We start from the raw sequence: 26,900 nt of genomic DNA, 5'->3' as shown, positions 1-26,900 counted from the left end.
GAAAAAAACAACTATTAAGTGAAACACTCGCTAAAAGCTTAACAGAAGATAAAAGCAGCTACTGGCTTAACAAAACAAAGCACTTGCTAAAACTTAAAAAAGGCAGAACAATTGCTAAAAGCCAAAAAGTAGCATAAGCTAGCTAAAAGTAGCAAAAGTTTAGTTAAGTAGCTCAGCTGAATTTTGCAAAAGCCTACCTAAAAGCTAAAAGTGACAAATAAATAGCTAAAAGTAACAACATGTTTGCTAAATTCTAAAACCAGCAAAATGTTAAATGATAAAAGTAGCTTATAGTTAGCTAAAAGACAAAATAGTAAAAAGTTAGCTAAAAGGAGCAAAAGTTTAGGTTAAACTGAAGGAGCAAATGTTGACTAAACTGTAATAGGCTATCTAGAAACTAAAAGTATTAATAAGCTAGTTAAAAGGTAAAAGCAGCAAAAGGCTAGCTGAAAGCTAAAAMGAGTAATAGACTAGCTAGAGGATAACAGCAGTAAAAAGCTAGCTGTAAGCTAAAGGTAGTAGAGTGTTATAAAAAGTAGCATAGGAAGACTCAAATGGAGCCAGATTTTCTGGAGCTGATTAAAAATGTTTTAGAAGAAACTGAAGAGATCTCAATGCATTTCTATTGAGAATATGTTTGTAAACAAAGTCAAATAATTTAAAAAGTGTAAATGTTACAAAAACTAAAAGTCATAGCACCCATGATATGATTGAACTGAACATTTTGAATTAATGAACACTTAAAATAACACAAAGTATGCTGAATTAGTTACATAGAAAAACAGATAAAAGAAAACACTGATGTGTAAAATGCTTTGTGAGTCACACAATCTGATGTCTTAAAACTGGATAAATTTGAAGTTTTTATGATTATTTACTGCAATTTCATCTTCTGCTGCTGTTTTTTTATTTTTATTTTTTTACTGCAAATGGGTTTTAGTATGGGTGCTTCTGTTTGTTCTGTCAGGAACTGAAGAAACTTGGACTGGGCAGTAATGTGGACCTACATGTATATGAAGTTCCTGTGGAGTACCAAAAAGTTCAGAGTTTGGTTCCATCGTTGTGGAAACAGTATCATCCACGGGTAAGAAAATAAATCACTTTACACAGTTTTTAAGAGGAAAATCCAGTCACCTAAGTCATTTTATATATTTTTAATTAGATTTATAAAATTAATTAATTTAATTAATTAATTATTTTAATTAAATGCGTTTTAAAAAATAGTTAATTAAAAATTAATGTTCTGCTATATGGAATCGGCCAGTCTTCCGTTGCTCGTTTACAAATGGTTCAGAATGCAGCAGTCCAATTTCTAACTGGCACAAGGAAAAGGGAACATATTACTCCTGTTCTAGCATCTTTTCACTGGCTTCGGGTTCATTTCAGAATTCACTTTAAGATCCTCCTGTATGTCTTTAAATCCCTAAACAACTCCGCCCCCTCTTACCTCTCAGGTCTAGAGCATCCACTTGTCTCACAGCGCTCTCTTAGGCTACGTTCACACTGCAGGTCTTAATGCTCAGTTCCGATTTTTTTTAAAAAATCCGATCTTTTTGTGTTGAACGTTCACATTACATTTTAAATGTGACCTGCATCAGACTCCTGTGTGAACGCTACACAGCACTGATGTGACACGCATGCGCAGTAAAAGACGTGACGTCTCATCAGCCGGCTTGTTTGTTTACAGAGCTAGCATGGATGCTACATTTTGCACATCGAATCGGAAGTTGTTGTTTAATCAGAGCCGATTAAATAATTATCTGACCTGCTTCTTTAGTTCAGTGTTTATATCTGAAGCTGCCTCTGACCGGGATGCTCCAGTGAAGCTTTTTTTTTTTAACGAAACTACGAGCTGGGAAAAAAAGTATCGACCGAGTAGCTAACTTTAGGATCGATACTCTCCGTGACCCAGGCTYGACATCGTTATTATCATACTAATGAAAAGTAAAAAGATGAAGCAACTGGACTTGTGTTTTGGAGCTGTAAACACATGGAGCTACAGATTTAAACAACGAGACTTGAGGTTAGTGTCTTATCGATCCTTCACCCCCTCCTCCTGATGAAAAAGTCAGATGAATGTGACATGAGCGTTCACACTGCAGTCACTTTGAAAACATCAGATAAATATCCGATTTAAAACCATATACTGAAACGGCCTGGGTCGGATTAGAAAAAATCGGATTTGTCTCGTTCAGACTGTCGTAAAAAAATCGGATATGAGTCAGATGGGTCAAAAAAATCGGATTTGGGTCGGATTTGCCTGCAGTGTGAACGTAGCCTTAGATCATCTGGTCAGCTGCTTCTGAAGGTCCCTGACTCTGGTCTTAAACTGAGAGGTGACAGATCCTTTTCTGTAGCAGGTCCAAAACTGTGGAATGATCCACCACTACATGTCAGACAGTCCTCCTCCCTCACTGTCTTCAAGTCTCGCTTAAAAACACACTACTACTGCCTTGAGTCTGAGTGAGATGGTGCAAAACCTCACCGTGTATCATAATTCTGTTCTATATGTACTGTAAATATAAATGCTCCATATTTTTATCTGTATTTTGACTGTGTCCTGTATCTGTCTATTGTACTGCACTTTGGTTGGCCTTGTGCTGTTTAAAGTACTTTATAAATAAAAGTGGTATGGTAAAAAAAACAGGAATCCATAAAAAAAGAAAGGTTAACAGAACCTTTGAAATAAGCTCTTTATAAGCGTTTTCTTGTATTACATCGTGAGATTACATGAATTATTTTGTCATAAATGACAACGTTTTGGGGTTTTGTTGAAGCTGTCATACCTTTAAGGGTTAACAACTAGTAGCAGAATAAATACAAGATGTTTTATTAATTCTACCTGTTTTGTCTCAGTTGGTAGTTCATGTCGGAGTCTCAGGTATGGCCACCACGGTGACGCTGGAGAAATGCGGCAGAAATCATGGCTACAAGTGCCTGGACAACAGCAGCTTCTGTCCCGACTCACAGTGTTGCATTGTGGGAGGCCCAGACTGCATCAACTCAGTTATTGACATGGAGTCGGTCTGCAAGAGAGTGACCGCTTCTGGGCTGCGAGTGGCTGTGTCAGTCTCTAAAGATGCAGGAAGGTGATTCGATTTTGTTTGTTCAACTTTGTTCAGTGTTGAAATCAGCTTTGAGGTTTTTTTTTCTGGACAACAAAATTTATTTCTTGAGATGAAAAAAAAAAAGCCATTGTTACATGTCACAATGTTAAATAACCATCCATCCTTTAAGAATAACAGCAAAGAAACTATTTTAAATTGGATCTACTTTTACCAGTAGACTGTGTCCTTGTGACCAAAAAACACTTTATTTATTTTTTTATTTATTTTAGCTGAAGCCATGAAAGACTAAAGAAAAGACAGTTTTATAAACAAAGGGAAATGTATTTTAGCACCACCCAAAGATTTATCAGCTGAAATTTTAGGCCCCATTTAAGTAAGAAAAACTATGTTTTCACTCCAAATCAATGTCGTGTAAACAGGGCCTTTTAAAAAGCAGYTGATCAGCTGCATAAATATGTCTCTCAGGTCCTGACATCAGTTCTTTACTGTATTTTATTTTCCTCTTTCTTAAATGGTGGGACAGGATGGGGGAGTGGTGGTGCAGAGGTTAGAGAAGGTGTGCCTGTGATCGAGAGGTGATAGTTTTATCCCTTTTTTGGATGAGACACTTGTTTTGTCCACTTCCTTCATTTTTAAACACATGCTGTCATGGTGCTTTTTAAATCCCTTCAGAAAGTCTGAGAAAGGTTTATAACTTAAAAAAAAAGTCTATCTACTTGTGATGGGAAAAGGTAAAATAAAAACAACTCCTCTCTGGCAGGTATCTGTGTGATTTCACCTACTACACGTCTCTGTACCTGAGCCAAGGCCGCTCTGCCTTCATCCACGTGCCTCCTCTAGGAAAGCCTTACAGCGGGGAAGGCCTGGGCCGCGCGTTACAGGCCATCATCCAGGAGATGCTGGAGCTTCTGGARCAAGCCGAAGAGAAAATCCACTGCCAGCAGCACATCCACTAAGTGACCTCAGACCAGCCTCTCCTGCCCCTTGCCACACAAGACAAATTGCACTTGACCACAAGTAGCCAAATGTCTTCTTCTTCTTCTTCTTTTTTTAAACTGACATCTTTATTTTGACATAATGAACCTCCAGAGATTAGTCTGTGTTTGTTTGGTTTTTTTGTTAATGTCTGTTTTGTATTTTTGGTAGACCTGATTCAGTTGTGTTTTAACTTCTCCCAGACAACATTTGGTCACATTGGAATCAGTACGGCAGGCCATTTTAACATAAAATCGGATTCACAACAATTACATTCCAGATTCCTGAAATTGATCTATGACTCGTCATATTGGTTAATTAAGATATCTCTAATTATATTTTGACTAGGCACAATACCAATTTCAGCTATCTCTTATTATATTTTGAATAGAATAATTGATGTCAGATTTATCAGTAAGTTGTATGGAGGCTCCAATTCAAGATGTCTTAAAAGGAATTTTGACTAATCACAAAAAAAAAAAAACACTTCTAGATATCTTTAGATTCAAGATATCTCACTTTATTTCTGATGAGTCCTAATCCTAATTTAAGATATCTTAAATCAAATAATGACTAGATGGCATTTCTATTTCAGATATCTGGAATAATAATTCTGTCTAGTCAAAACGTCACATATTTATGTAGCATTTTAGTGAGAAATTTATGATATTTTAGCCTTACTGAGCCACTACCCTTACCCAGTCTGCAATGTCAGGTCAGTTCAACTGAAATTCTCATGTTTTTAACARGATTTTTAGAGCTACAGCTCAACATGAATGAAGACACTGATAATTTATCGTCTGTCATTGCAGCCACACACAGTGCTACAGGCAGCATGTTTGGAAATTAAGTGGCAGCATGTGGGGCTTATGTGAAATTTCTGAATTCCGATGTCTAAAAATTTTAATTTTGACAAGTTATGGAACACTTTTGTGATACCTTAATTTGTAATTACAAATGTGAGACCCTTCAAATGACGAATCTGATGACGTCATTTCAGCTGTCTTGAATTACATTTTGATCTGTCAAAATTCCTCTTAAGATATCTTCAATTGTTTTTTCTGACTAATCAGAATGTAAACACAGATATCTTTAAATTACCATTCAGGATAGTCAAACTGTAGATGTTCCTAGTCAAAACTCATTTTTAGATAACTAGAATTTAATTACAGATGAGCAGACAAAGTCGATTTTATGTTAACATGGCCTGCCATAGCATCAAAGCTTTTATCCCATGGAGCGTTCTGAGTTAAAATTGTGATTTAAATGGATGACCGAGGGGAACACAAGTGCTTCTTACACGTGTTCATATGCAGTCACAGGTGGAGATACAAAGAATAAAGTCTATAATGTGAGATTAATATGAACTTAAAGCCCAAATGTGACTTCTATTAAAGCACCTTATAGGGTTAGGGTTAAGATGATGGTTGTAGCAGGCACATTTGGGAAAATCGCAGCTTCTTCCTTAGATTTGAAGTCTTTAATTTAGACTTTGCTCCATCAAAAAGTTTCGGTCACCAGTATAAGGTCTATACATAATGTACATGATGCAATAAGTTTTTAGTAGGAATGTTTCTAACTGATTGCTAATTCTGTTTATTATTTTTTTGTTTGTCCCTGTTTTGTTTCCGTCTCTCCTAACCCTGCCTGTTTTTTTTCCTTTTTGATGTTAAATTGTTTCTCGAGTCCCTTTTTCTTTATAAGAAGATATAAATTTGCCTTCTTTTACAAAGGTTTGTTTTTTAAATCAGGGAACGGGTTGGTTCCAGCTCATACTTCCCCAGTTTGATGGTCCAGTTCTGACAGAAACGAACAAATTTAAAAATCTTGAATCCATTCCACTGAGATCTGACCTCAAGCTGTGCAATGTAATTTTATAGATCTCAAAACAAAACAATAGTTTTAGAACAGCTGCACAACTGTTGAAGATTTGGGGCTTTTTTTAAGTAGAGTTTTCTGGCTGCTTGAAAAAGGAGATTTTCCTTTAAAAGGAAAATTACCTAAAAATGTAGCAAACAAATATGTTGCACAATCTAAACTGCCTATTGTTTATTTCTCTTCTTAATTCGCTCAGAACGTTGAGGATAAAATGCATTTCACGTCGAGCAGACAGATGTTGAGTTTCTGGACCGTCCAAATGCTTTTGAATATTTTGTTTATGAACATGTGAGAATACCTAAAGTTTAACTTTGTGTCAGAGAGATGTTTAAAACAAAACAAGCAACTCAAGACTGAACCATATAACCTTTTTTTTTTCATAGTTGTGCAGTCCTAATGGTTACTCAAAGTTTTCTGATGTCCACTTCACTGAATCAGGTTTTTTGTAGCAATTTATGTGAGATGATTTGATGAAGTTGGACTCCAGATTCTGTCAGAACTGGGCCTTTAATTTTATTTCTGTTGCACTTTTAGTTGTGTAAGTTGGTTTGAACTAATCTGCAACTTGGACAGCATTTGTCAAGCAATGTGAATTGTTGCATTTTGTGGTTTTTTTTTTTTTTCCGGGTCACTTTATCTTGAATAATGTAGCTTTCCGTACACACACACACACACAAATTTTGTTCCAACAAATTTATTCTGATGTACAATTTGATGGTGATTCTTTCACTCCTGAGTTTTGCTCAGTTTGACTTTTTACACAAACAGCAGTGTATTTATGATGGTGACGTTCCCATGTATAAATGTGCTGTTTTATAGATTTCGTTTTTTAAAATGAATTTAGTTGATCTTTACTTTGTAGCTCAGTCTCCTTTACTGTTGAGCTGAGAGGACGGCCTGCAGCACGTAACGCCACTTCTGTTTGATTGGACTTAAAAACGGTGAACACTAAGCCCAACAGAATCATCGGGGAAGAACAAATTAAACTTTAACTTGCTAAAATGAGGCTAAAGAAAACATCATAAAATTGTGTTATTTGTTAAGCAATCTGGTACCACTGAGAGTAAAAAGGTTTTTAACTGCATTTTTTCTTTTTAAATACAGTTTTGTATAGTGTTTTTACCACCGGATGGGTTCTTAAACCTCTCATTTAAACTGACCCAACTCGTCTTTGTAATTTAATCTCCCTCTTGGTTGTTCYGTTTCAAAGTGTTACGAGTTTTTGAACCCGGAGGCACACTTTCTGACTGAGTTTGTGAAGTCTGACCGGTGTGGCTTTATGAGTGCCGAATGGGTTGTTGAGAAGCTGTCTTGCATAAGTTTACCTATGAGGTGACCACCCCCCCCACCCCGCCGACCCTCTCCTGTGCCTTGCTGTTGTTCATGTGTGTCCTGAAAAGGCCTTATTAATTCCCACCGGGTCGATTCTAAGATGTATTTTTCGATGCTGTCCATTCATACGTGTGGCTACCTCACAAATACTTTTCTATCTTGGTGTGTGCTCTGTCGTACACCTACATCATGACTCTGTGATTTATCGTGGGTTCGTGTATCGAGGGAGTGTCTTTCCGTGTCAGTAACAAAGCACTGTAACAGTCGTAATCTCGCTCTGTAAATGAAAGGCTTTGAAATAAAGAAAACTAAATGATTACATGTCACGAGTATGTTTGGTCTTGTAGTTCTGCACTTTCATTCACAGAGATATGAATTTTCAGTATGGATTTATAACAGTTTAATTAATGTTCTGTTACACTGAAGCAACTTATTGCTTCTACTGAACATATTGTGTCTTTATTTAAACACTATATTATGTAAGCATAATGTAGAGAACCTATGATAAGTTTTCAAAGTTAGGGTCTAGACTCCATTGTGGACTGTGAAACACAAAGAAGTTCTTGAGATAATACCAGAGATCTAATAATTACATTTTTTTGTCATAAGTGTGACAACAAATAAAACCAGTAGTCTTAAACAGATTTAGGAAATAATGTCATAGTAGTGGAGGATGTTTGTGTTGTCATTATGCTTTTATTAACCGACTTACTTAGCAATGTCTGTACACAGTGATRGATAAAATTATTGTCAGGGTTCGCAAATATTTGTCACTGTTATTTAGTGGGTCAAATGTGAAAAAGTTAAAAATTTTAGGTCATTGGATTAGACTGGATCTTAATTATTCCAGTGTGACATCTGAACACATTTGAAGGCTTAAATATGTATGCTTTAGTTATTCTGATGTCTCATTATGAAAAACAACAGAAGATTATTTAACATCCTAAATAATATGTTCTAATACAGTTGCAGACCTAAAGGGGGGAAAAACATGCTAAGATTTGACATTAAAAACAAAATCAAAACCAACAAATCCAAAAAACAAAACAAACAAACAAAAAAAAAAACAAAGTGAGCACTCCTCATTTTTAGCCTATCTGTGCCGTCCAGCCTCCAGCGACGTCACACGTCGCGCGGCGCAGGGAAGTCCGTCACCGTCGCTAACTGCTGTTGGACCTGCATTAGCTTTCGAGGTTCTGATCGGTTCCATTTTTTTTATTGTTTGTATTTAATTTCAGTCTCTTGACGACGCTCTTTAAGATATATATATCGACAAATAAYCACGGTGTGGATTTTAGTTGTCTTCATACAGCTGCTGAAAGCGCCGAGTAAAGCGAAAGTTAAGGGTCGGAAAATGAGTGTGGAGGCGTACGGGCCGAGCTCCCAAACCCTCACCTTCTTGGACACCGAGGAAGCCGAGCTGCTCGGAGCGGACACCCAGGGCTCCGAGTACGACTTCACCGACTTCACGCTTCCTAGTCAAACCCAAACTCAAGGCCAGACACAGAGCCAGCTGGACAGCCAGGTTTGACGCTTTCAATCTCTCATGAACGCGCGGTAATGACGTTAGCAAGAGTTAGCTCCTAGTTAGCCCGCTCTTATTAAATTTAGCCTCACTTATAGCACCGTGCTAGCTCGGTTAGAAGACCGTTAACTGCCTCGACACGTTTGRTCTTTTTTTACCTTTGCGATTCAAACCAGACTCACTGGGCGGCAAAGACAGAATAATTTGTAAACACGGTCWTTCTTTCGACRTGTTATTAACTGGCTTTTCCGCACGGTGCATCATAGCCGTTAGCATCACAGTTAGCATCGTCAGTGTGTTTAGTAAAAGATCGTTACTGTGCTACAGGTGAATGGTCCAGATGAAGGTCTTCACAACGGAGGAGTGGATGACCCCGTGGCCAAAACCAGCCAGTTGTTGGGCGAACTGAACTTCGAGGAGGATGAAGAAGACACGTATTACACCAAAGACCTTCCTGTACACGCATGCAGGTACTATCTGACAAACTGGAACAGCATATGTGCATCTCATTTACAGCATTATGTGCAATGGACCTGTCATTACATAATATTTTGTTTACAGCTATTTTTATACCACAGTTACCTCTTGCACACACACACACACACACACAAAAAAACCCCGTGTGTAATCAATGGAAAACTCGTTATTCGTTTCTGTCCTGTGTGTCAGTCACAATAGTTTACCATCACCAACACTAGTTTTATGATCAGTTCATGTCAAAATCCTTAAAAATAATTCCTGCTCAAACCACATCAATCTACTGTCTTATTTGTTGCCAAATCAGTTTGGATGAATAGCTTTTCAGACTTTTATTCTTAATGGCCTATCCTATACTGTACTGATCTTTATGTAAACCACTGGGATATGAGCAAATATAGAAGTGCAAAACCCACACTATGTTTAAATAAAAAGGTCAGTTTTTGACACTGAGTTTGATAGGTACAAAGAGGTGATTTAATTCCAAATTTACTCTACATTCCTGCAAATAATGCTATTTGGACATTGGCAAACTTCTTTCATACTTTATATTGTGTGCTCTAAGCCTGTAATCAGAGTGAAAAATATATGTTCTTTGTAATTACTGCATTATCTGAAATGCTTTTTGGTTTTGCAGCTACTGTGGTATCCATGACCCGGCATGTGTGGTGTACTGTAACACCAGCAAGAAGTGGTTCTGTAATGGCCGTGGCAACACATCTGGCAGGTTTGTAACCTTTAGCTTCAGCATTTTTTTTAATTATGTCAAGTGTGACGATATGATTTGCAAACTATTATTCCTGCAAAATAGCTTTTTGAATATTCAATCATTTTATCAGTTGTATCATTGTAAGTATTTGACTTCCAGCCACATTGTGAACCACATGGTGAGGGCCAAATGCAAAGAGGTGACACTGCATAAAGATGGACCGCTCGGTGAAACTGTGCTGGAGTGCTACAACTGTGGATGTCGCAACGTGTTCCTCCTGGGCTTCATCCCYGCTAAAGCTGATTCTGTGGTGGTGCTGCTTTGCAGGTAAGTGGGAAAAGCAGAAATGTTTGCTCAATGATTGGGTTTTGTAATATTTTTTTCCTGTCAAAACGTTCATACGACAACACTGATCATCTGAATTTAAATGTTTAGATTCCTACTTTGAAAAGAAAAGTTTACTGTCATGTTTATTTAAGGCATTTTTAGATTTTAGCCCCATGAATGGTGGCGTGTCCTCCGAATCAAAATGTTGATTTTGAGTTTCTCGCAAAATAGAATAAAACGATAAGTTATTTATCCCCTGAGAGAAATGGACAGCTAATAATAGTTTAAATTAGCAAAGCAACCTATTTCAGTAGCAGATCTCAGTTCAGTCTTGCTTATGAGGCAAAWCCTATAAGAAAAGTGGGTTACAAAATATCTGTGAAGTACAGTTGACTATTTAAAATGACAAAACTGATGTAATTAAATGTCAGATAATGTGATGAAAGTTGTTGCGATTGGACTAACTATTACAGTTGGATGTAATAAAAAAAATCAGCTTCTGTGTACTCACTGATGTGTAAACGATGTTGTTACATTGTCTTTGTTGTCTGTTTGAACGCAGGCAGCCGTGTGCCAGCCAGAGCAGCCTGAAGGACATCAACTGGGACAGCTCGCAGTGGCAGCCACTCATCCAGGATCGCTGCTTTTTGTCCTGGCTGGTGAAGATCCCATCAGAGCAAGAGCAGCTGCGAGCTCGTCAGATCACTGCCCAGCAGATCAATAAGCTYGAGGAACTCTGGAAGGTACACGAAATCTCTTCTTTTTGTGGGGCTGAGACGTGTTTTAAACCTCAACGAGTCTGAAAAAGAGCTGCTGTCCGCTTAGAGGCGCCTGTCAGCGCAGGAAGTGTGATTTCTGAGTTTAAGAAGCTGATCTGGTGTTGTTTTCGTTCTCTCAGGACAATCCCAGCGCTACCCTGGAAGACCTGGAGAAACCTGGCGTGGACGAGGAGCCCCAGCACGTGCTGCTGCGCTACGAGGATGCTTATCAGTACCAAAACATTTTTGGGCCATTGGTCAAACTGGAGGCTGACTATGACAAAAAGCTTAAAGAGTCACAGGTACAAAGACACGAAATCTGTGTTTAATGAATCATTTATAGCTGTTGTTATTACAGCTAAAATCTGAATTAAAGGCACTTTCCTACTGTATGTTCTTTTGTTTRAATGAAACTTACAGAGTTCCATTAATGCAATCGTTAATAAACTGTACCTTTGAATTTATAATGGCAATTTTTCATGTGTTTTTTTTCTCCCAGACTCAAGACAACATAACAGTCAGGTGGGACCTGGGCCTGAACAAAAAGCGGATTGCCTATTTCACTCTGCCCAAGACGGATTCAGGTGGTAATTTTCTAAGCTTTTTTTTCCTCCCAGTGGTTCTGTGATGCAGGTGTAGCTCCTCCCCTCCTCCCTCCAGCCATCAGAATTGCATGCAGCCTCCCTCATTCCCGCGTCGTTTGGTGGCATGTCTGCGTGATTCTGTTTTAGTCTTATTTTTTTAMTTTATAGTTGGGTATCGTAGGTAATAAAAAATAATAATTCGTCCGGTTCTAGCATTAAAAGCTTCTAACTTGTTTGTGTTGCTTTCAGATATGCGTCTGATGCAGGGTGATGAAATCTGCCTGCGCTACAAGGGAGACTTGGCTCCACTGTGGAAGGGCATTGGTCACGTCATCAAAGTACCAGACAGTATCCTTTAAGAGGTGTTGCATACAAGTTGTCCACAACTCCTGGATAATTTATTGTTTTAGAATTACTTCTAGGATAAGCTTGGGCTTCCTTAACCGTTTGTGTTTAAAGACTACGGGGATGAAATTGCTATAGAGTTGCGGAGCAGCGTGGGAGCACCCGTGGAAATCCCTCACAACTTCCAGGTGGACTTTGTTTGGAAYTCCACTTCTTTTGACAGGTGGGCTAAAATCATAATGCTCTGATTTCTTTCAAAAGCAATTATGATGTTATATTTTTATGATTTACTACATTTTTTAATGTTTATTGACAGGATTTTTAACTAAATAAATGAAAATGTCAGCATGTTAGTTTGGTAAAAGTAATGTTTGTGTCCCTACAGGATGCAGAGCGCCCTGAAAACTTTTGCTGTCGATGAGACCTCCGTGTCCGGCTACATTTACCACAAACTTCTGGGCCACGAGGTCGAGGACGTCACCATCAAGTGCCAGCTGCCAAAGCGCTTCACTGCCCCGGGTCTGCCTGACCTTAATCACTCACAGGTCAGACTCAAGAGCAGAATAAACTTCGATACTTCTCATCATTTCCTTTTATATAAATAACCCCGATAAGATGTGATGAACTGGTTTTCCCTCTTTCTCCATGTCTTCAGGTGTACGCTGTAAAAACTGTGCTGCAGAGGCCCCTCAGTCTGATCCAGGGTCCTCCTGGCACCGGGAAGACCGTCACRTCAGCTACAATCGTTTATCACCTGTCCCGACAGGGCAATGGGTGAGACGAAGATTTTTTTTWAATTCAAAGTACTTTTACATTGTTTAAAATACGGCCCAATGCATTTTTTCCCGCCTTTATTCTGCGTGTTTGTCTTGCAGGCCAGTTCTGGTGTGTGCTCCCAGTAACATAGCTGTGGACCAGTTGACTGAGAAGATTGACAAGACCGGCCTGAAGGTAGTCAGGCTGTGCGCCAAGAGCCGCGAAGCCATCGAGTCACCGGTGTCTTTTCTGGCTCTGCACAACCAGATCAGCAACATGGACAGGTCAGTGGCTGAYTTTAATATCAAAATGTGCTGTTTTTTCTAGAATGCTTCTCAAATTACTTTTTTATAATTAAAGGGATCCACGATTAGTTGTAARATTTAACTATGTGTGATAAACATATTTTAACTGTAAAATAAAGACTGTAAAAATACTGTAGGCTGTTTAGTTTTGTAAATTTTTAAAAATATATTTTAACACGGACGGAGCAATTTTATTTACACGCAAAGCATTCTGGGTAAATGATGACGTGGATAGGTCATCGTTGTGAGGCTGCTAGTGAGCTATATCCACCCTGAAGGTTAATCTTGGACAATATCTGAAGATCGACTCTTTTAATGAAATCAGAGAGCGTTGACAGAGAGGAGAAGGTAGAAATGACTCAGCCTGGAACTGAAAATATGGATGGAGGACAACAGAGCTGCTTCATGGAAGAAGAACCTCAGCTTAGCCTGTTAGCTTTAGCGCCTACGCTATATTGCCTTATATGTATTAGCTTGGCGCTAGCGCTACAAACTAACAAGCTAAACTGTTGTCCTCCATCCATATTTTCAGTTCCAGGCTGAGTCATTTCTACCTTCTCCTCTCTGTCAACGCTCTCTGGTTTCATTTAAGAGTCGATCATCAGATATTGTCCAAGATTAACCTTCAGGGTGGATATAGCTCGCTAGCAGCCTCGCACCGAGGACCTATCCACGTCATCATTAACCCAGAATGCTTTGCATGTAAATAAAATGGCTCAGTCCATGTTAAATATATTTTTTAGAATTAGGTTTAAAAATTATAAAAACTAAACATCCTACAGTATTTTTACAGTCTTTATTTTACAGTTAAATGTTTATCAGACAAAGTCTAATGTTACAACTAATCGTGGATCCCTTTAAATTTTAGTGGTGAAAGTTCGAAAAATCTCAGGATTTTAACACTCTTACTTGATTGTTGCTTTTTAGACACAAAACAGTCACATTTTCTAATCAAAGCAGTTACAAGTGAGCAATAAATGTTATGGCTCCTGTGAGCAAGTCGAATTTCCATAATGTGGCTCTGATAGATTTCAACAGCTGTCTTTGGTCTCTGTAGTATGCCGGAGCTTCAGAAGCTGCAGCAGCTGAAGGACGAGACCGGCGAGCTGTCCTCTGCTGACGAGAAACGCTACAGGGCTTTGAAGCGCACTGCTGAGAGGGAGCTGCTCATGGTAAAGAGAGGCTCTGGAGTTTTACTGTAACCAGTAATAAAAATGTGTTGATGTTTTTTTGGGTTTTTTTTAGTCCTCTAAAGCACAGGAAACACAGCAGTGTTGACTTCGAGTTTAGCCTAATTTTATTTGTAGCAAAGTTCTTACATTAGTTGTTTTTACACAAACTCAGAACAGAAGCAGTAAAGTTGTGCAGCCACAACCCCAAGAAGTTGTATTTAGTAGAAAAACAAGAAATAAAAAGGCTCATTTGAATCTGACATCGTGTAGCAGCTACCCTGCTGGTACAAAAATTAGGTAATATTTCTGATTTTGTGTGTGGGAAGAAAAAAAAGTGCCTGGAGATTTTGTTTGCTTCTGTTATGCTAATGACTTCCACTCTTATTGATGCTATCGATGTGTCAAAAACAAATCAATACCCAGAAGTTGACAAAGCTGACTGGGACGGTGGAGTTGATAAAAAAAAAAAAAACAGACAGAAAACTGTTGATTTTCTTGTGTTTTGGAGGATAAAAAAAGAAAAATCCATCATTAAACCTCTTAAGAAACTTGTAGACTGATTTGACACTCGTCGCTCTCTTCGTTCAGAACGCCGATGTGATTTGCTGCACCTGTGTTGGAGCTGGAGATCCCCGTCTGGCCAAGATGCAGTTTCGTTCCATCCTGATTGACGAGAGCACCCAGGCCACTGAGCCTGAGTGTATGGTGCCGGTGGTTCTGGGGGCGAAACAGGTACCAAAATGCACACATACGGTCTAAATCAATACTAAGAGCTGGTTAAATGTAGAACAGCTAATGTATCATTTGTATGTTTCTCATTAAATATGTGGATGAGAGCATTAATCTTTATTATTATTTGTGGCTTCAGTTATGTGCTCTAGTTGTTTTTTTTAGAGCTTTGTCAAATATGTTTTATGAACCTTTGACAAATTTTGTTAAAGTAACTCGTTTATTCATTGTCGTCTTTTAGCTTATTCTTGTTGGCGACCACTGCCAGCTCGGACCCGTGGTGATGTGTAAGAAGGCAGCCAAGGCGGGTCTGTCTCAGTCTCTGTTTGAACGGCTGGTGGTCCTGGGAATCCGGCCAATCCGCCTGCAGGTCCAGTACCGCATGCACCCGGCTCTCAGTGCCTTCCCCTCCAACATCTTCTACGAGGGCTCCCTGCAGAACGGTGTCACCGCAGGTTCGACGGGCGGACAGATTGGTTTTCTTGTCCTTTTTTACGTAAAAGATGCAAATGAAAAATCTTGTCTTGTTTCTTCCAGCTGATCGCATCAAGAAAGGCTTCGACTTCCAGTGGCCTCAGCCTGATAAGCCCATGTTCTTCTATGTGACTCAGGGTCAAGAGGAAATTGCCAGTTCTGGAACTTCGTACCTCAACAGGTGAAAGAAAACACTTTCTTGATTTTTTTTTAAGTTAAATTTCATACATGAGAATGTAAGGTCCTTTTTCAGGAAATGAGTAATTGAGGCTGGCAGGTTTATCCATAAAGAGGATGAACAGGAATCTTAGGCATTGAGCCGGAGAACAAAAACATTTGCTTAAAGTGTGGATTTTAAATAAACTATAATTTCTGAAGTGTAAGTCATATCAGTCATAAAAATGCATCATGAAGCAAGAGATAAAAAWACAAGTTGCACCTGATGTCGCATCAGAACAGGCATTTAATCTGGAATAATACAGTAACACACAGAACGTATCTCCTGGGAATAGTCTTAATTAACATAGCCAGATGACACAGATGGGATTAACTTTGTGAATCGTTTGCAGCGACTAACATTTTATTTTTCCACACTAGATCAACTAAACAACAAGCTACCATCTGCTTACAGTCCTCTGTGCCATCCTGCCCTCTTGTCATTAGTGTCGTACTGCTGGTTGGCCCYGTACAATCTGCAGTACTTTTCCTTCAAGGTTGATGTAGTCCCTTATTGTATAGCAAATAAATCAAAAATACATTCCAACAAGCAAGTTATCATAAAGTTCACCAATCTCCTCCCACATCATGTGATCAGCTTTCTACATTTTCCTTAGGGCAGTAAGATTAACCTCTGCTTTTCACCTGTCCCTCAAAAGTTTCTCATTCACTCCAAACTTTATCTGCTGCTCTTTTTTTTTTAACCTGTAGGCTACAGAAACAATAGAAACCATAGTTGTCACAAGCCTAGATCGCCCTCTCATGGCTACAGAGGGAAACATTTACTTCTTTGTTCATATCAGTCGATATGAACTAAAAGCATCAGTCAAAAAAATGCGTCATTAAAAGAGAAAGAAAACAATAAATCACACCTGATTAGAAGTCGCAGGATTAGCTGAATTATGAATAAAATTGTGATTTATAGCCTGGAAAATACGGTATTTGTTTTCATAAAGTGAACAAAGTTGAGCTAACGCTGATGTTTTTAAGGACTGAGGCTGCCAACGTGGAGAAAATCACCACCAGGTTGCTGAAAGCAGGAGCCAAACCTGATCAGATCGGCATCATCACCCCGTATGAGGGTCAGCGCTCCTACCTGGTCCAGTACATGCAGTTCAGTGGCTCGCTTCACACCAAACTCTACCAGGTACCCCTGATCATCTGATCCTGCTCCGCAATAAAACCTACCCCACAATCAAAACATCCTTATGAGTGCCTGTTTTGTTTTTGTCATAGCAAGTAGAAATCGCCAGCGTGGACGCCTTCCAGGGCAGAGAGAAGGACTTCATCATCCTGTCTTGTGTCCGCGCCAACGAGCACCAGGGCATCGGCTTCCTGAACGACCCTCGTCGTCTCAACGTGGCGCTGACCAGAGCCAAGTAAAACCATACAAAACGCTCAACACTGAGGTCATTCCTAATAAATTCATCACATCATTAACTCATTGCTTTTTTGGACGTGAAGGTATGGGGTGATCATCGTGGGGAACCCCAAAGCCCTCTCCAAGCAGCCGCTGTGGAACAACCTGCTGAACTACTACAAGGAGCAGAAGGTCCTCGTGGAGGGACCCCTCAACAACCTGCGGGAGAGCCTCATGCAGTTCAGCAAGCCCCGCAAACTGGTCAACACCATCAACCCRGTCAGTAAAACATAAATATATGTTTTTAAAGTCATCACCGTTACTCAAGCCAGGCTGCTTAACATGGTGACCGTTGTTTTTCAGGGGGGGCGCTTCATGAGTACTGCCATGTACGATGCCCGTGAGGCTCTCATCCCTGGCTCAGCGTATGACCGCAGCAGTACTGGTATTTATTTATATTTTCCCTTTTTTTAATCTACAATGTCAGTCAGGGTTCCCGCAGATCCTAAAAAAGTCTTAAAAGGCATTGAATTTATCAGTCCAAAAATAAGGCCTTAATTAGCTTTAAAAAGTCTTAAATCAATCTTTCAGGGGTCTTAAAAATGTTGACACGTAAGTAGGACGATTGTAATTTCTCTCAAATATTAAAAGAATTGGTAACATTTATTTGACGTTTTTAATAATTTATTGAATGCCCCTCGCAGCTAGTTGTTTTGTATTAAAATAAACATTTGGCTAAAATTGTCGCCTTTTTTTATCCATTTGTGTTTATTGTGATATTGGTCTTAAATTTAATTTCAAGTGGCATTAAAGAGGTCTTAAAAAGTCTTAAACTTAGCTTCKCTCAAACTGTAGGAACCCTGATCAGTACGTATATCTTTTTCCACAGTTGTATTTAATATTTAGTAAATTTCCATCTTATTTCCAAACCCCTCTCAGCTGGACGTCCATCCAACATGTACTTCCAAACACACGACCAGATCGGGATGATCGGAGCCGGTCCTGGTCACATGGCTGCCATGAATATCCCTTTGCCCTTCAACCTGGTGATGCCCCCGGTGCCTCCACCCAGCTACTTGGGTCAGACCAACGGTCCTGCCGCAGGTACGCTAATGTTAAGTTTACGGAAATCACTGTYGAGCTGGTAAGACGTGATAAATTACACCACAAAGGCTCAGTGTTAATAAATACATTGAAATTGTTTAGAACAGTTTAGTCTGACTTTACTGTTGCAGTTTCCAGACGTACAGTTCAGTGATTTATTTTTTTCTCCTTTCACTTCAAACAAGGCCGTGGTGCGATGAAGGGGAAACCAGGGCGTGGCGGGAGACAGAGGGTCCGTGGTTCCGGAAACCAGGGCGCCAGTCAGGGCAATGGACCAAACAGCCAGGCCAGCCAGGACGGGGCCTCCCAGCCCTTCTCTCAGGGGCCACTGACTCAGGGCTACATCTCCATGAGTCAGCCCTCTCAGATGAGCCAGCCTGGCCTCTCTCAGCCAGAGCTGTCCCAGGTAACACACCTTCTCATTCACAGAATAGAGAAATTAAATACTTCTAGTTTTATTTTAGTAATCCAGTATTCTTTTGATTATTCTGTAGATTAATCGAGTAATCACACTAACAAAAAGTTCAGGTTCTTTAAGTTTATTTTATGACAATATAATTATTAAATATTGTGAAGAATGGCAACAAATGTGTTTCAGCTGCCATCAATCTGTTGCTGTGCTTTTATCTTTATTTGACACTCACAGTAAGTATTATAGTTGTTTTTATCACACAGCTTACTGTTAGTGGCTACCTGGCAGGGTATTATTTATGATTAGTCAGTACATGAAACGTTAGCCAAGATATACTTCCGTGTACATCTGCAACATGACAGATTATCACAGATTAAACATGTTTTGCAAACTGAGCGACACCTGTTGTAAACTCTGGACGAGTTCGATGTGTGCAGCGGGTGTTTTCTGTTCTGGTGCTGCAGCATTTAGGAAGTGCAGCGCGTGAACTGTGCTGTGTTGTCTTTTCATTTTTTTGTTTAAAATGTTCCCACTTTTTTGACAGTTTGTCGTTTTCTGGCTTCTTCTTTTTTGAGACTTTGTCTCTCTCCGTAGCTAAACGTAGCACTTAGCATTAACAGTGTAACCATTAGCTGAAGCGTTAGCGTTGTTCAACACAAATCCATTCTGGCCAGACAAAAGTGTGCTGAATCATTTAACTGTATTTATTTTGAACAAAGCTTCAGGGCAGATAATTTGCTTCAAGGATTTTTAGCAGTTGTTGTGCTCTTAATTACTCAAGGAATCGTTTCAGCCCTAATGAGAATATTTTATGTAATTTTAGCTTTATAAACCAATATCATTCAAAGACGTTGCCTTTAAATCACGATAAACTTCTAAATCAGAACTTTGAGGCTGCGTTATTTTATGCATATTTAATTATAAATGAAATGTGTAAAAGAGATTTACAACAGCAAAGTGAAGTAGATCAGAAGGATTCTTGTGTGTCTAAAGATGTGTCTGTAATCATGTTCTCCAGGACAGCTATCTCGGCGACGAGTTCAAGTCCCAAATCGACGTGGCTTTGTCCCAGGACTCCACATACCAGGGTGAACGTGCGTACCAGCATGGCGGGGTGACCGGACTGTCACAGTACTAAAGTGTAAGTCCACTCAGCCTCATTGGTTTCATAAAGACGGCTTGTTGAAGCACTGAGTGAAGGTCGCCTGTTCTGTGTCTGCCAGGTTGCCTGAAAGAAGGGAGCTAGGCTTGAGCTGAGCTTAGTTCGTCAGCTTTTTAAATCTGGGAAATAATAAAAACATAAAATGGATACCTGTTTTCCTCTGCTACATCCGAAGCACCACCAAGTGAAAGCGACGGGATAGCGAAACCAAACCAACGACCAGCGAGAGAAAAAGGAGTGTAGAAGAAGCGGAGGAGGAGCGCACTGACAGATGGGCAGGGAGATGGAAAGAGGCCGCGTGAACAAGCGAGAGGCAGGAACCGATGCCCGTGCATAGTGAAGGAGGTAAAGTCGAGAAAGTGGCGGCGTCTGGTCAGGCTGCTGAGGGAAACAGAGGAGAGATCAACAGTCTCTCACGAGAATCCAAAAGAGGTTCAGCCCCCCCTTCCCCAAACAACCCACCCAACACCTTCACATCCACGGCTTCTGGGAACGCTCCAGTTAAGGATCGAAGCTTCCCAAGTTGGAATTTGAAGAACTCATTCTCCAAATCTGGACAGATGTGGTAGCAGAAAGCTTTCAAGACAGGCAGCACACACATAAAATACATCCCCCATGCTGGAAAGTTGGTTGTTCATCAACTTGTATTTCCCAGACTCTTAAAATTCGGTTCATCGCAGGAGGATATTCTTCTAGTGGGCCCGAACGCCTCGGCAGCCTCTGAAGGAAGCAGCAGTGGACACGCCCTCTCAGAGAGGAAATAAAAGCACTGGTCTCTGTGCTCGAGTCTGATGTTGAAATACCTTTCATTTGCCTTGAGAACTGCCGGCTCCTTCACAAGGTCTTTAATGGGATGGTTTCAACCGCACGTCAGCCGTGGAACTGACGCGTGGATTTCAGACTGTTTTTTCCTAGCATAAATCCCACGCGAAACCCACCAATGTCGTGGTCGTGATGGGACGGTTTTTTCTTCTCTGAATACCTTTCTTACCACAGAGCACAAAATTGCAAAAAAATAAAAAATAATAATAATTAAAAAAAACTCAACAAAAAAAAGTCAGTGAAACGATCAAACTTGACCAGCATTGAATATTCAGCTTGGTGTCATTTGAAGTTTCAGCTAAGGCTTTTTTTTTATGTAATCTCATGAAAGCAGGGGTTGTCGTTTGCTGTGATTCATGACCAGATGACCGATTTTTTTTCTTTTCTTTTTTCTTTAAGAAACACTCTGTGTACGCTTAGATTGGCAAATGCTTGAATGCTTTGCGTTGAGTGATTCCTCAGGGGATTGTGGACGATCCACACCCATCTAACAAATCCCTGCTTGAGGTGGTCGAAGGTAACTAAAGAGGCGGGACAAAAAAAGTCAGTAGACGAGGCCGACAGGATGTCGAGGCAATCAATCCACACAGAAGTAGAAAAGGAAGGTGGCTGAGGAAGAGAGGGAAAGAAGTTGAATTAACAAGCAAATCTGTGGCCTTTGAACTTTACATCCAAACAGAAGTATGCTTAAGTTGGATATTTGTACCAAGACCAGTCAGGAAAATTGTATTCAAAGTGTTACTCCAAATGGGAAAAAGAAAAATCACCACAGCCCGAAAGACCCTTTTTGGTTCCTGTGTGGATTAGAAAACCGATCAGACGGTGGCGAGATGAGCGAGAACCAAGAATCGGTGCCTAAAACCGTTCAACCTTCAGATCAGACGGCTGCAGCGCAGCTGTGAATGTAGTCGAGTCATACTACCAGCAAATAATTCTTTTAAGCAACAAGAGGGCTGAAGAAACCCACAGAAAAAAAGGACTTTGTTTTATCTATTTAATTAAAAAAAACTGGGCCGTGTGATGATTCCATCATTCAGTTTAAGAGTCGGGGTTGTTTGTGACAAAAAGCCACCTTCCTTCTCTGTGGAGTGAAGACAGGCTGGTAGATTTTATTTTACCTTCAGTGGATGTTTGATTTGTGCAAAGCTGTTTTGCCTGCTTTATGTATTTTTCTTTCTCTTTTTTTTTAGATTTCCTCTTAAAATGTTAAACCTTTCCCTAGAATTGTGTGAACCTGAACTGAGTAGATGTAGATTTTTGCAGATGCTAAATGATTTGCTGCTTTTGTGCTTCATGTTCAGTTGAGTGTTTTGTGTAGGTTTACTAAAACTCGTCGTTTGTAGCAAACACGCCGCCGGCAGCGGGAACGAGGCCAAGGCCCTTTCCTGCCGTCACCAGGACTTCGGCGTTTCCCCTCAAACTGTCCGAGCGATCGCAGTTTTGGTAAAACTTTTTCTGAACATGGTCAGAATGTAGTTTCACCACCGCTCCTCATTTCTGCAGACGTGTGACAATCACGCTCCCAAAGTAGTCGTTCAGAATTATTTACTGTAGTCCTGCTTGTTGCCATACCTTTGAGCTATAAGTTATTTTAACATATCAATCTGCTCTGCTTAAGTCCTAATATGTTTATAGCTTTAAAAAGAAATGCTGCCCTAATGTTTTTTTTTTTTTGTTTGTTTGTTTTCCTCCATCATCTGAGCCGCAATCGACCGTGCAGTGGTCATTTTAGAAGTGATTCAGTTACACACCGATTCTATCATAAAACAGAGGTTAAACCGATAGACTAACTGGGGCCTCAGTATGATGTAAATACATATTTGAAGCGTTATCATTTTCACAAGATGGTGGTTCCCCTGTCAACTCAATAAAAGTGGTGAATTTGAGCTGTTTGTGTCAAGATTTATTTGCAGAGGCATCAGGTAAACTAAACTTTCAAAACACACACACACACACACACACACGAGGCAGGTTTCACGAAGACGCCGCCTCAGCTTTTTTCTGAATGTTTTTTCTTCATTATTTTCTTTTTCACTTGTTTGTGTTTCTGTCTCTGAATGTTCTCCTGGATTTTCTGTTTGAACTTCTTCTTTTGCCTCCTGATCTTCTCCAGCTCAGCTTTCCTCTTGGCCTCCAGGTCTGGATCCTTAAAAAACAAAACAAAACAAAAAAAATAAAAACAGCAAAGATACTTTTATTCGTCCTTGCAGAGGGGAGGCAAGCGCCAACTCTATTGCCTGATTGGCCACCCCTGAATGATTGACAAGTGGGGTGTGGATTGCATGTGTCATTTTAAAGATGAGGAGTTAGAGCAAGGGGAAAAAAAGGTAAATATTTGTCTGGTGTAGAGGTGTGTGAGGAATAAAAAAAAAAAACTAAGAACCAGTTTTTGTTAAACGTTAACGTTAAAGCTGACATTAAATTTACTATTTGACTGAAATATGTTGATCACAGCTCCCACCGCACTAAGTTTTAACTCAATAAGTTAGCAGTGGCGGCCATCTTGAATATTTAATGCCAAACCCCTGTGCCACCCTTTGCAAAAAAAAAAAAAGATAATATTTTATCTAAAATAGTTTGTGGAATTCAAACCTGGACTAAAGCCCTTATTGTAACACAAAATATAATGTACTCGCCTTCCCCTCCAGGATCAGCTGTTTCCTTTTGTTAATCTCCTTTTTCTCATCAAAGTCAGTGGATTCAAGTCTCTGCAACACAAAAGACGAGTGAAGTAACTCTTGTTGGTCAGACTTTGCTGTCTGATAAACAGGATCACATGTTTTTGACCAAAACGACACAGATACGTACAATCTCACACTCCCGCCGGGTCACATTGACCTGCGTGAGGATCTTCAGGACTTCTTTCTCCTCAATGGGATATTCCTTCAGCTTGGTCTCTGCAGGAACAACAGGCCAGTTTGAGTAACTAAAGTCTGCGTTAAGGCAGAGAGAACAATTGGACCAAAAACAACCAACAGGAGTTTAACGGCCGATGTAAATTTTTTTTATTAAAGGCTAATTTTTTTGTATTTCTTTTGTATGAATTATTATTAATATTAAAACAGACTTCAGTCAGTAAAACCTGCAGACGTATGGCAGGACATTTTAACATGAAGTTGGCTTCATCCAACCATCTGTATTCTAGATCTCTAAAAAATGAGTTTTGACTAGGAACAATCCTGAATGGTAATTTAAGATAACTATTTATATTCTGACTAGTCAAAAGAACAATCCAAGTTATCTTTGATTGCATCGTGTCAAAAACAAGAGAACTGGAGTTGGACTGACTCGACACTGCAGACTCTGAACAGCAAATTAAGGGAAGGCTGGAACAGCTTATAAACTTTCCGCCAAAATGCTACATAAATCTGACGTTTTGACTAGTCAATATAATTATTCAAGATATCTTGAATTCATTTAGAGATGTCTTAGAAAGAAATCTGACTTGTCAAAATTAGTTATATTTGCTTTCAAGATATCTGCAATTTAAATTGCACTAGTTAAATCTTACGTATCTGATATCTACAAATACATTTAAGATATATTTTATTGGAGCCTGAATTTTATTCTAGTCAAAATAAAATTAGGGATATCTTAATTAACCAATATGTATAGTCATAAATCAATTACAGATATCTTGAATGCAAGTGTGTTGAAGACGATTTTATGTTAAAATGGCCTGCCATAGTAGAGTGTCTCTGAAGAAGCTCCTGACTTACTCGTCTGCTCTTCAATGCAGTGAACCAGGTGGATGTCATACTGCGTCACCAGCGTGATCGACACGCCGTTCCTCCCTGCAGAAACAGAAAGTACTGTATTTATTCATGTATAATACTAGAAATTTAACCCTAAAAATCATCCATAAAGTGGGGGGATAGTATTATATACGAGTTATTGATAAATAGATTTTTATGCTTTGTAAGCTCAAAAAATGATGATCATATTATACTCGAGATCGTATTATACATGAATAAATACGGTATTTGTTTGTGTGTTGGAGCTGCATCAGAATCCGTTTTGATCAAAGTTTTCAGTAAATCTGTATTAATGTCTGATCAGTCAGTTTTGAGGTTTCTGTTTGAAGGTAGCGTCTCACTGGGTGCGATTTTAAATCCCTAAWCTTTCAACGCCACATTCGCCACGCCTCTGGCTCCGCCCCTGCAGCCCAGTGAGAAACTACCTTCAGGAAGCTGCTGAAGGATGGTGGTACCTGCTCTTGCTGTCCGTCCGACTCTGTGGATGTAATTCTTTGGAAGTCCCGGGGTGTTATGGTTAATGACCACCTGAACAGTCGGAATATCCAAACCTCTAGAAGACGTTAGAAAACAAACTAAAAGGTTAGAAAAAATAATCACAACCTCTTTATATATATATACCTTGTATATATATAAAAAAGCCCAAAACACAACAGTTCATCAGTATTTCTTACCTGGAAGCTACATCTGTGGCGATCAGGATCTTATAGACGCTGGCTTTAAACTTGGCGAGGTTTGCAAATCGTTGTTTCTGGACGAACGCAAAAAGTAAAAGTGGCTGAAATGGCTGGTGTCGTGGTGAACATGAAACATTTAGGACAGAAAAATAAAGTATTAAGTCTCACCTGTTTCATCATGGAGTGAAGAGAGATTGCTGGAAAGTTGAATTTCTGCAGCATCATGGTGAGAATCTGACAGTTTCTTAAATAAAATAAAAAATAATAAAAAAATAAATGCAGTTATATACATAAAATGCTCTGTTAAAAACACAATGTAAATCTAGACCCTCTAACCCARGTGTCGAACTCGTGGCCCACCACAGCATTTTATGTGGCCTACAAGAGCTTCACAGATTTAGTAGACTCCAAACAAGTGTATGCTGCTTTAAAGCAAGTTTTGACCATAAACTACATTTCCCATAATGCATGTTGATTATTTGATTTAAATGAAGTCATCCCACCACAGGGAGGAGGTGCACAGGGTTCAAAGTAGTCGGCCAAATTTGTCACGTAAAAAAAATCTCCTTTTAGCTACTTTTGCTGCAGCGCTGTTGTACTGGGAAGTGGGAATGCTCCTCCAGTAGTAATAATAATATCATAATAAACTTTATTTATATAGCACCTTACAACAATGCCCTGCATCGACCAAGGTGCTTCACAAAATAAAACAAATATAAAAAACAAATCACAGTAAATCAGTACAAGTTAAGAACACGAGAGCAAAAAGGTATAAAACGCTAAGAGTTAAGCACCAAAAGCCCTTTTAAGTAAACAGGTCTTCAATTTAGCTTTAAACAGAACCAGGTCYGAGATGGCACGCAACTCATAAGGAAGATCATTCCACGCTGTTGGGCAGCGACAGAAAAAGGCCGGTCCCCACATTTCTCACTCTTAGAGCGAGGCATCTCGAGCAGACCACAAAGCTCTGCTGGGTTGATGGGTTTTTAAAATATCTAAAATGTAGGGTGGTGCAAGGCCATTCAAAGCTTTAAAAACAAAAAACAGTAGGGCTGGGTATTGATTCAGATTTCCCAAATCYATTCGATTCACGATCCAGTTTGATTGATCTTTAAATTAGTTAAGGATATCATGCAGTATAACACATTTATTTTGATATAGAAGACATTCTCAAAGGAACTAATTCTGCAAATAGTAGAAACTAATTCTAACTTGGTGCGTTGGTAAAATTATAAACATTAAGGACAAACTTGTGAATTGGAGTTTAATATTGAAACAAAACTGTCTCACGTTTCAAAGGGTTTAAACTAAAAAGGAATTGATAGAGAAAGAGTTGTTGATACATTAGTTTTTTAGGAAACTAAGAATAATTTTCTTGATCACTAAGAAGTGATGGAATAAGGTTACAGGAGAAGAGGTGGGATAATATAAGTGTTTACTTCTGCCCACTCTTTTGAGAGTATGAAAACTGTATATTTGTAATGTTTCTGTTACCTTCAGTTCAATAAAACTTAGCACTGAACGTCAGTCGGCTGTAAACCTACGGTAAGCCAGTAGTGAGTGACACACAACATGAAAACACGCAGCTTCATCGCACACAAAACCCACGGGGAAAAATAAAAAAAAATCGATCTTGTGACTTATGAATCGATTTTCCCATATTTGAATGAGAATTGATCCAGATCGATTAAATTGATTTTTTAACCCAGCCCTAAATAACAACAGCTTAAACTGTATTGTAAACTGAAGCGGGAGCCGGTGCAAAGAGGAAAGGACAGGAGTGATAGGTTTGTATTTAGTAATTCCTTGTCGCAACGTGAGAGAACTCTGACTACCCCGTTTCAGAATTCAACTCTCATTTTACTTTTAGTGGTATTTATGTATTATTTATTTCACATTTAGTCAGTCGAACACATAGTATTTATTAGGGGTGTAAGAAAATATCGATACACTGAAATATCGCGATATTTCATTTCCC

At 39.3% G+C, this 26,900-nt stretch overlaps 3 protein-coding genes across 5 annotated transcripts; 2 read left to right on the top strand and 1 right to left on the bottom strand.

Annotated features, from left to right (window-relative positions):
- Nucleotides 1–967: 967 nt before the first annotated feature.
- pgpep1 (pyroglutamyl-peptidase I) lies at nt 968–7,574 on the top strand (the record flags this gene model as incomplete). The annotated part of the gene is given in 3 exon segments (XM_014028260.1): nt 968–1,084; nt 2,857–3,089; nt 3,829–7,574. Coding segments are annotated over 3 exon segments (546 nt in total), but the record flags the coding sequence as incomplete, so codon positions are not given.
- Nucleotides 7,575–8,325: 751 nt separating this feature from the next.
- Nucleotides 8,326–22,376, top strand: upf1 (UPF1 RNA helicase and ATPase). 3 transcript variants are annotated; one of them, XM_014028255.1, is made up of 24 exons: nt 8,326–8,778; nt 9,106–9,248; nt 9,893–9,982; nt 10,124–10,291; nt 10,854–11,034; nt 11,190–11,351; nt 11,549–11,633; nt 11,883–11,981; nt 12,093–12,201; nt 12,364–12,523; nt 12,634–12,752; nt 12,854–13,018; nt 14,097–14,211; nt 14,800–14,943; nt 15,182–15,395; nt 15,478–15,595; nt 16,621–16,777; nt 16,867–17,009; nt 17,095–17,269; nt 17,354–17,435; nt 17,930–18,094; nt 18,280–18,500; nt 19,525–19,647; nt 19,730–22,376. In XM_014028255.1, exons 1-23 carry the CDS (start codon nt 8,608–8,610, stop codon nt 19,642–19,644), a joined length of 3,306 nt encoding a protein of 1,101 aa, XP_013883709.1. In that variant the 5' UTR covers nt 8,326–8,607; the 3' UTR covers nt 19,645–19,647; nt 19,730–22,376. The 3 variants fall into 3 exon arrangements, with proteins under 3 accessions (XP_013883709.1, XP_013883708.1, XP_013883707.1); XM_014028254.1 differs by having other exon boundaries at nt 11,549–11,636; nt 19,844–22,376; XM_014028253.1 differs by having other exon boundaries at nt 11,549–11,636.
- LOC106532232 (probable ATP-dependent RNA helicase DDX49) lies at nt 22,152–25,166 on the bottom strand (the record flags this gene model as incomplete). The annotated part of the gene is given in 7 exon segments (XM_014028256.1): nt 22,152–22,636; nt 23,127–23,198; nt 23,299–23,387; nt 24,210–24,284; nt 24,701–24,798; nt 24,920–24,996; nt 25,091–25,166. Coding segments are annotated over 7 exon segments (643 nt in total), but the record flags the coding sequence as incomplete, so codon positions are not given.
- Between the last annotated feature and the right edge of the window lie 1,734 nt (nt 25,167–26,900).

Source organism: Austrofundulus limnaeus, unplaced genomic scaffold (genome assembly GCF_001266775.1).
Source record: "Austrofundulus limnaeus strain Quisiro unplaced genomic scaffold, Austrofundulus_limnaeus-1.0 Scaffold736, whole genome shotgun sequence".
NCBI classification, from domain to species: Eukaryota; Metazoa; Chordata; class Actinopteri; order Cyprinodontiformes; family Rivulidae; genus Austrofundulus; species Austrofundulus limnaeus.
This window is presented reverse-complemented; position numbering and strand designations above follow the sequence as displayed.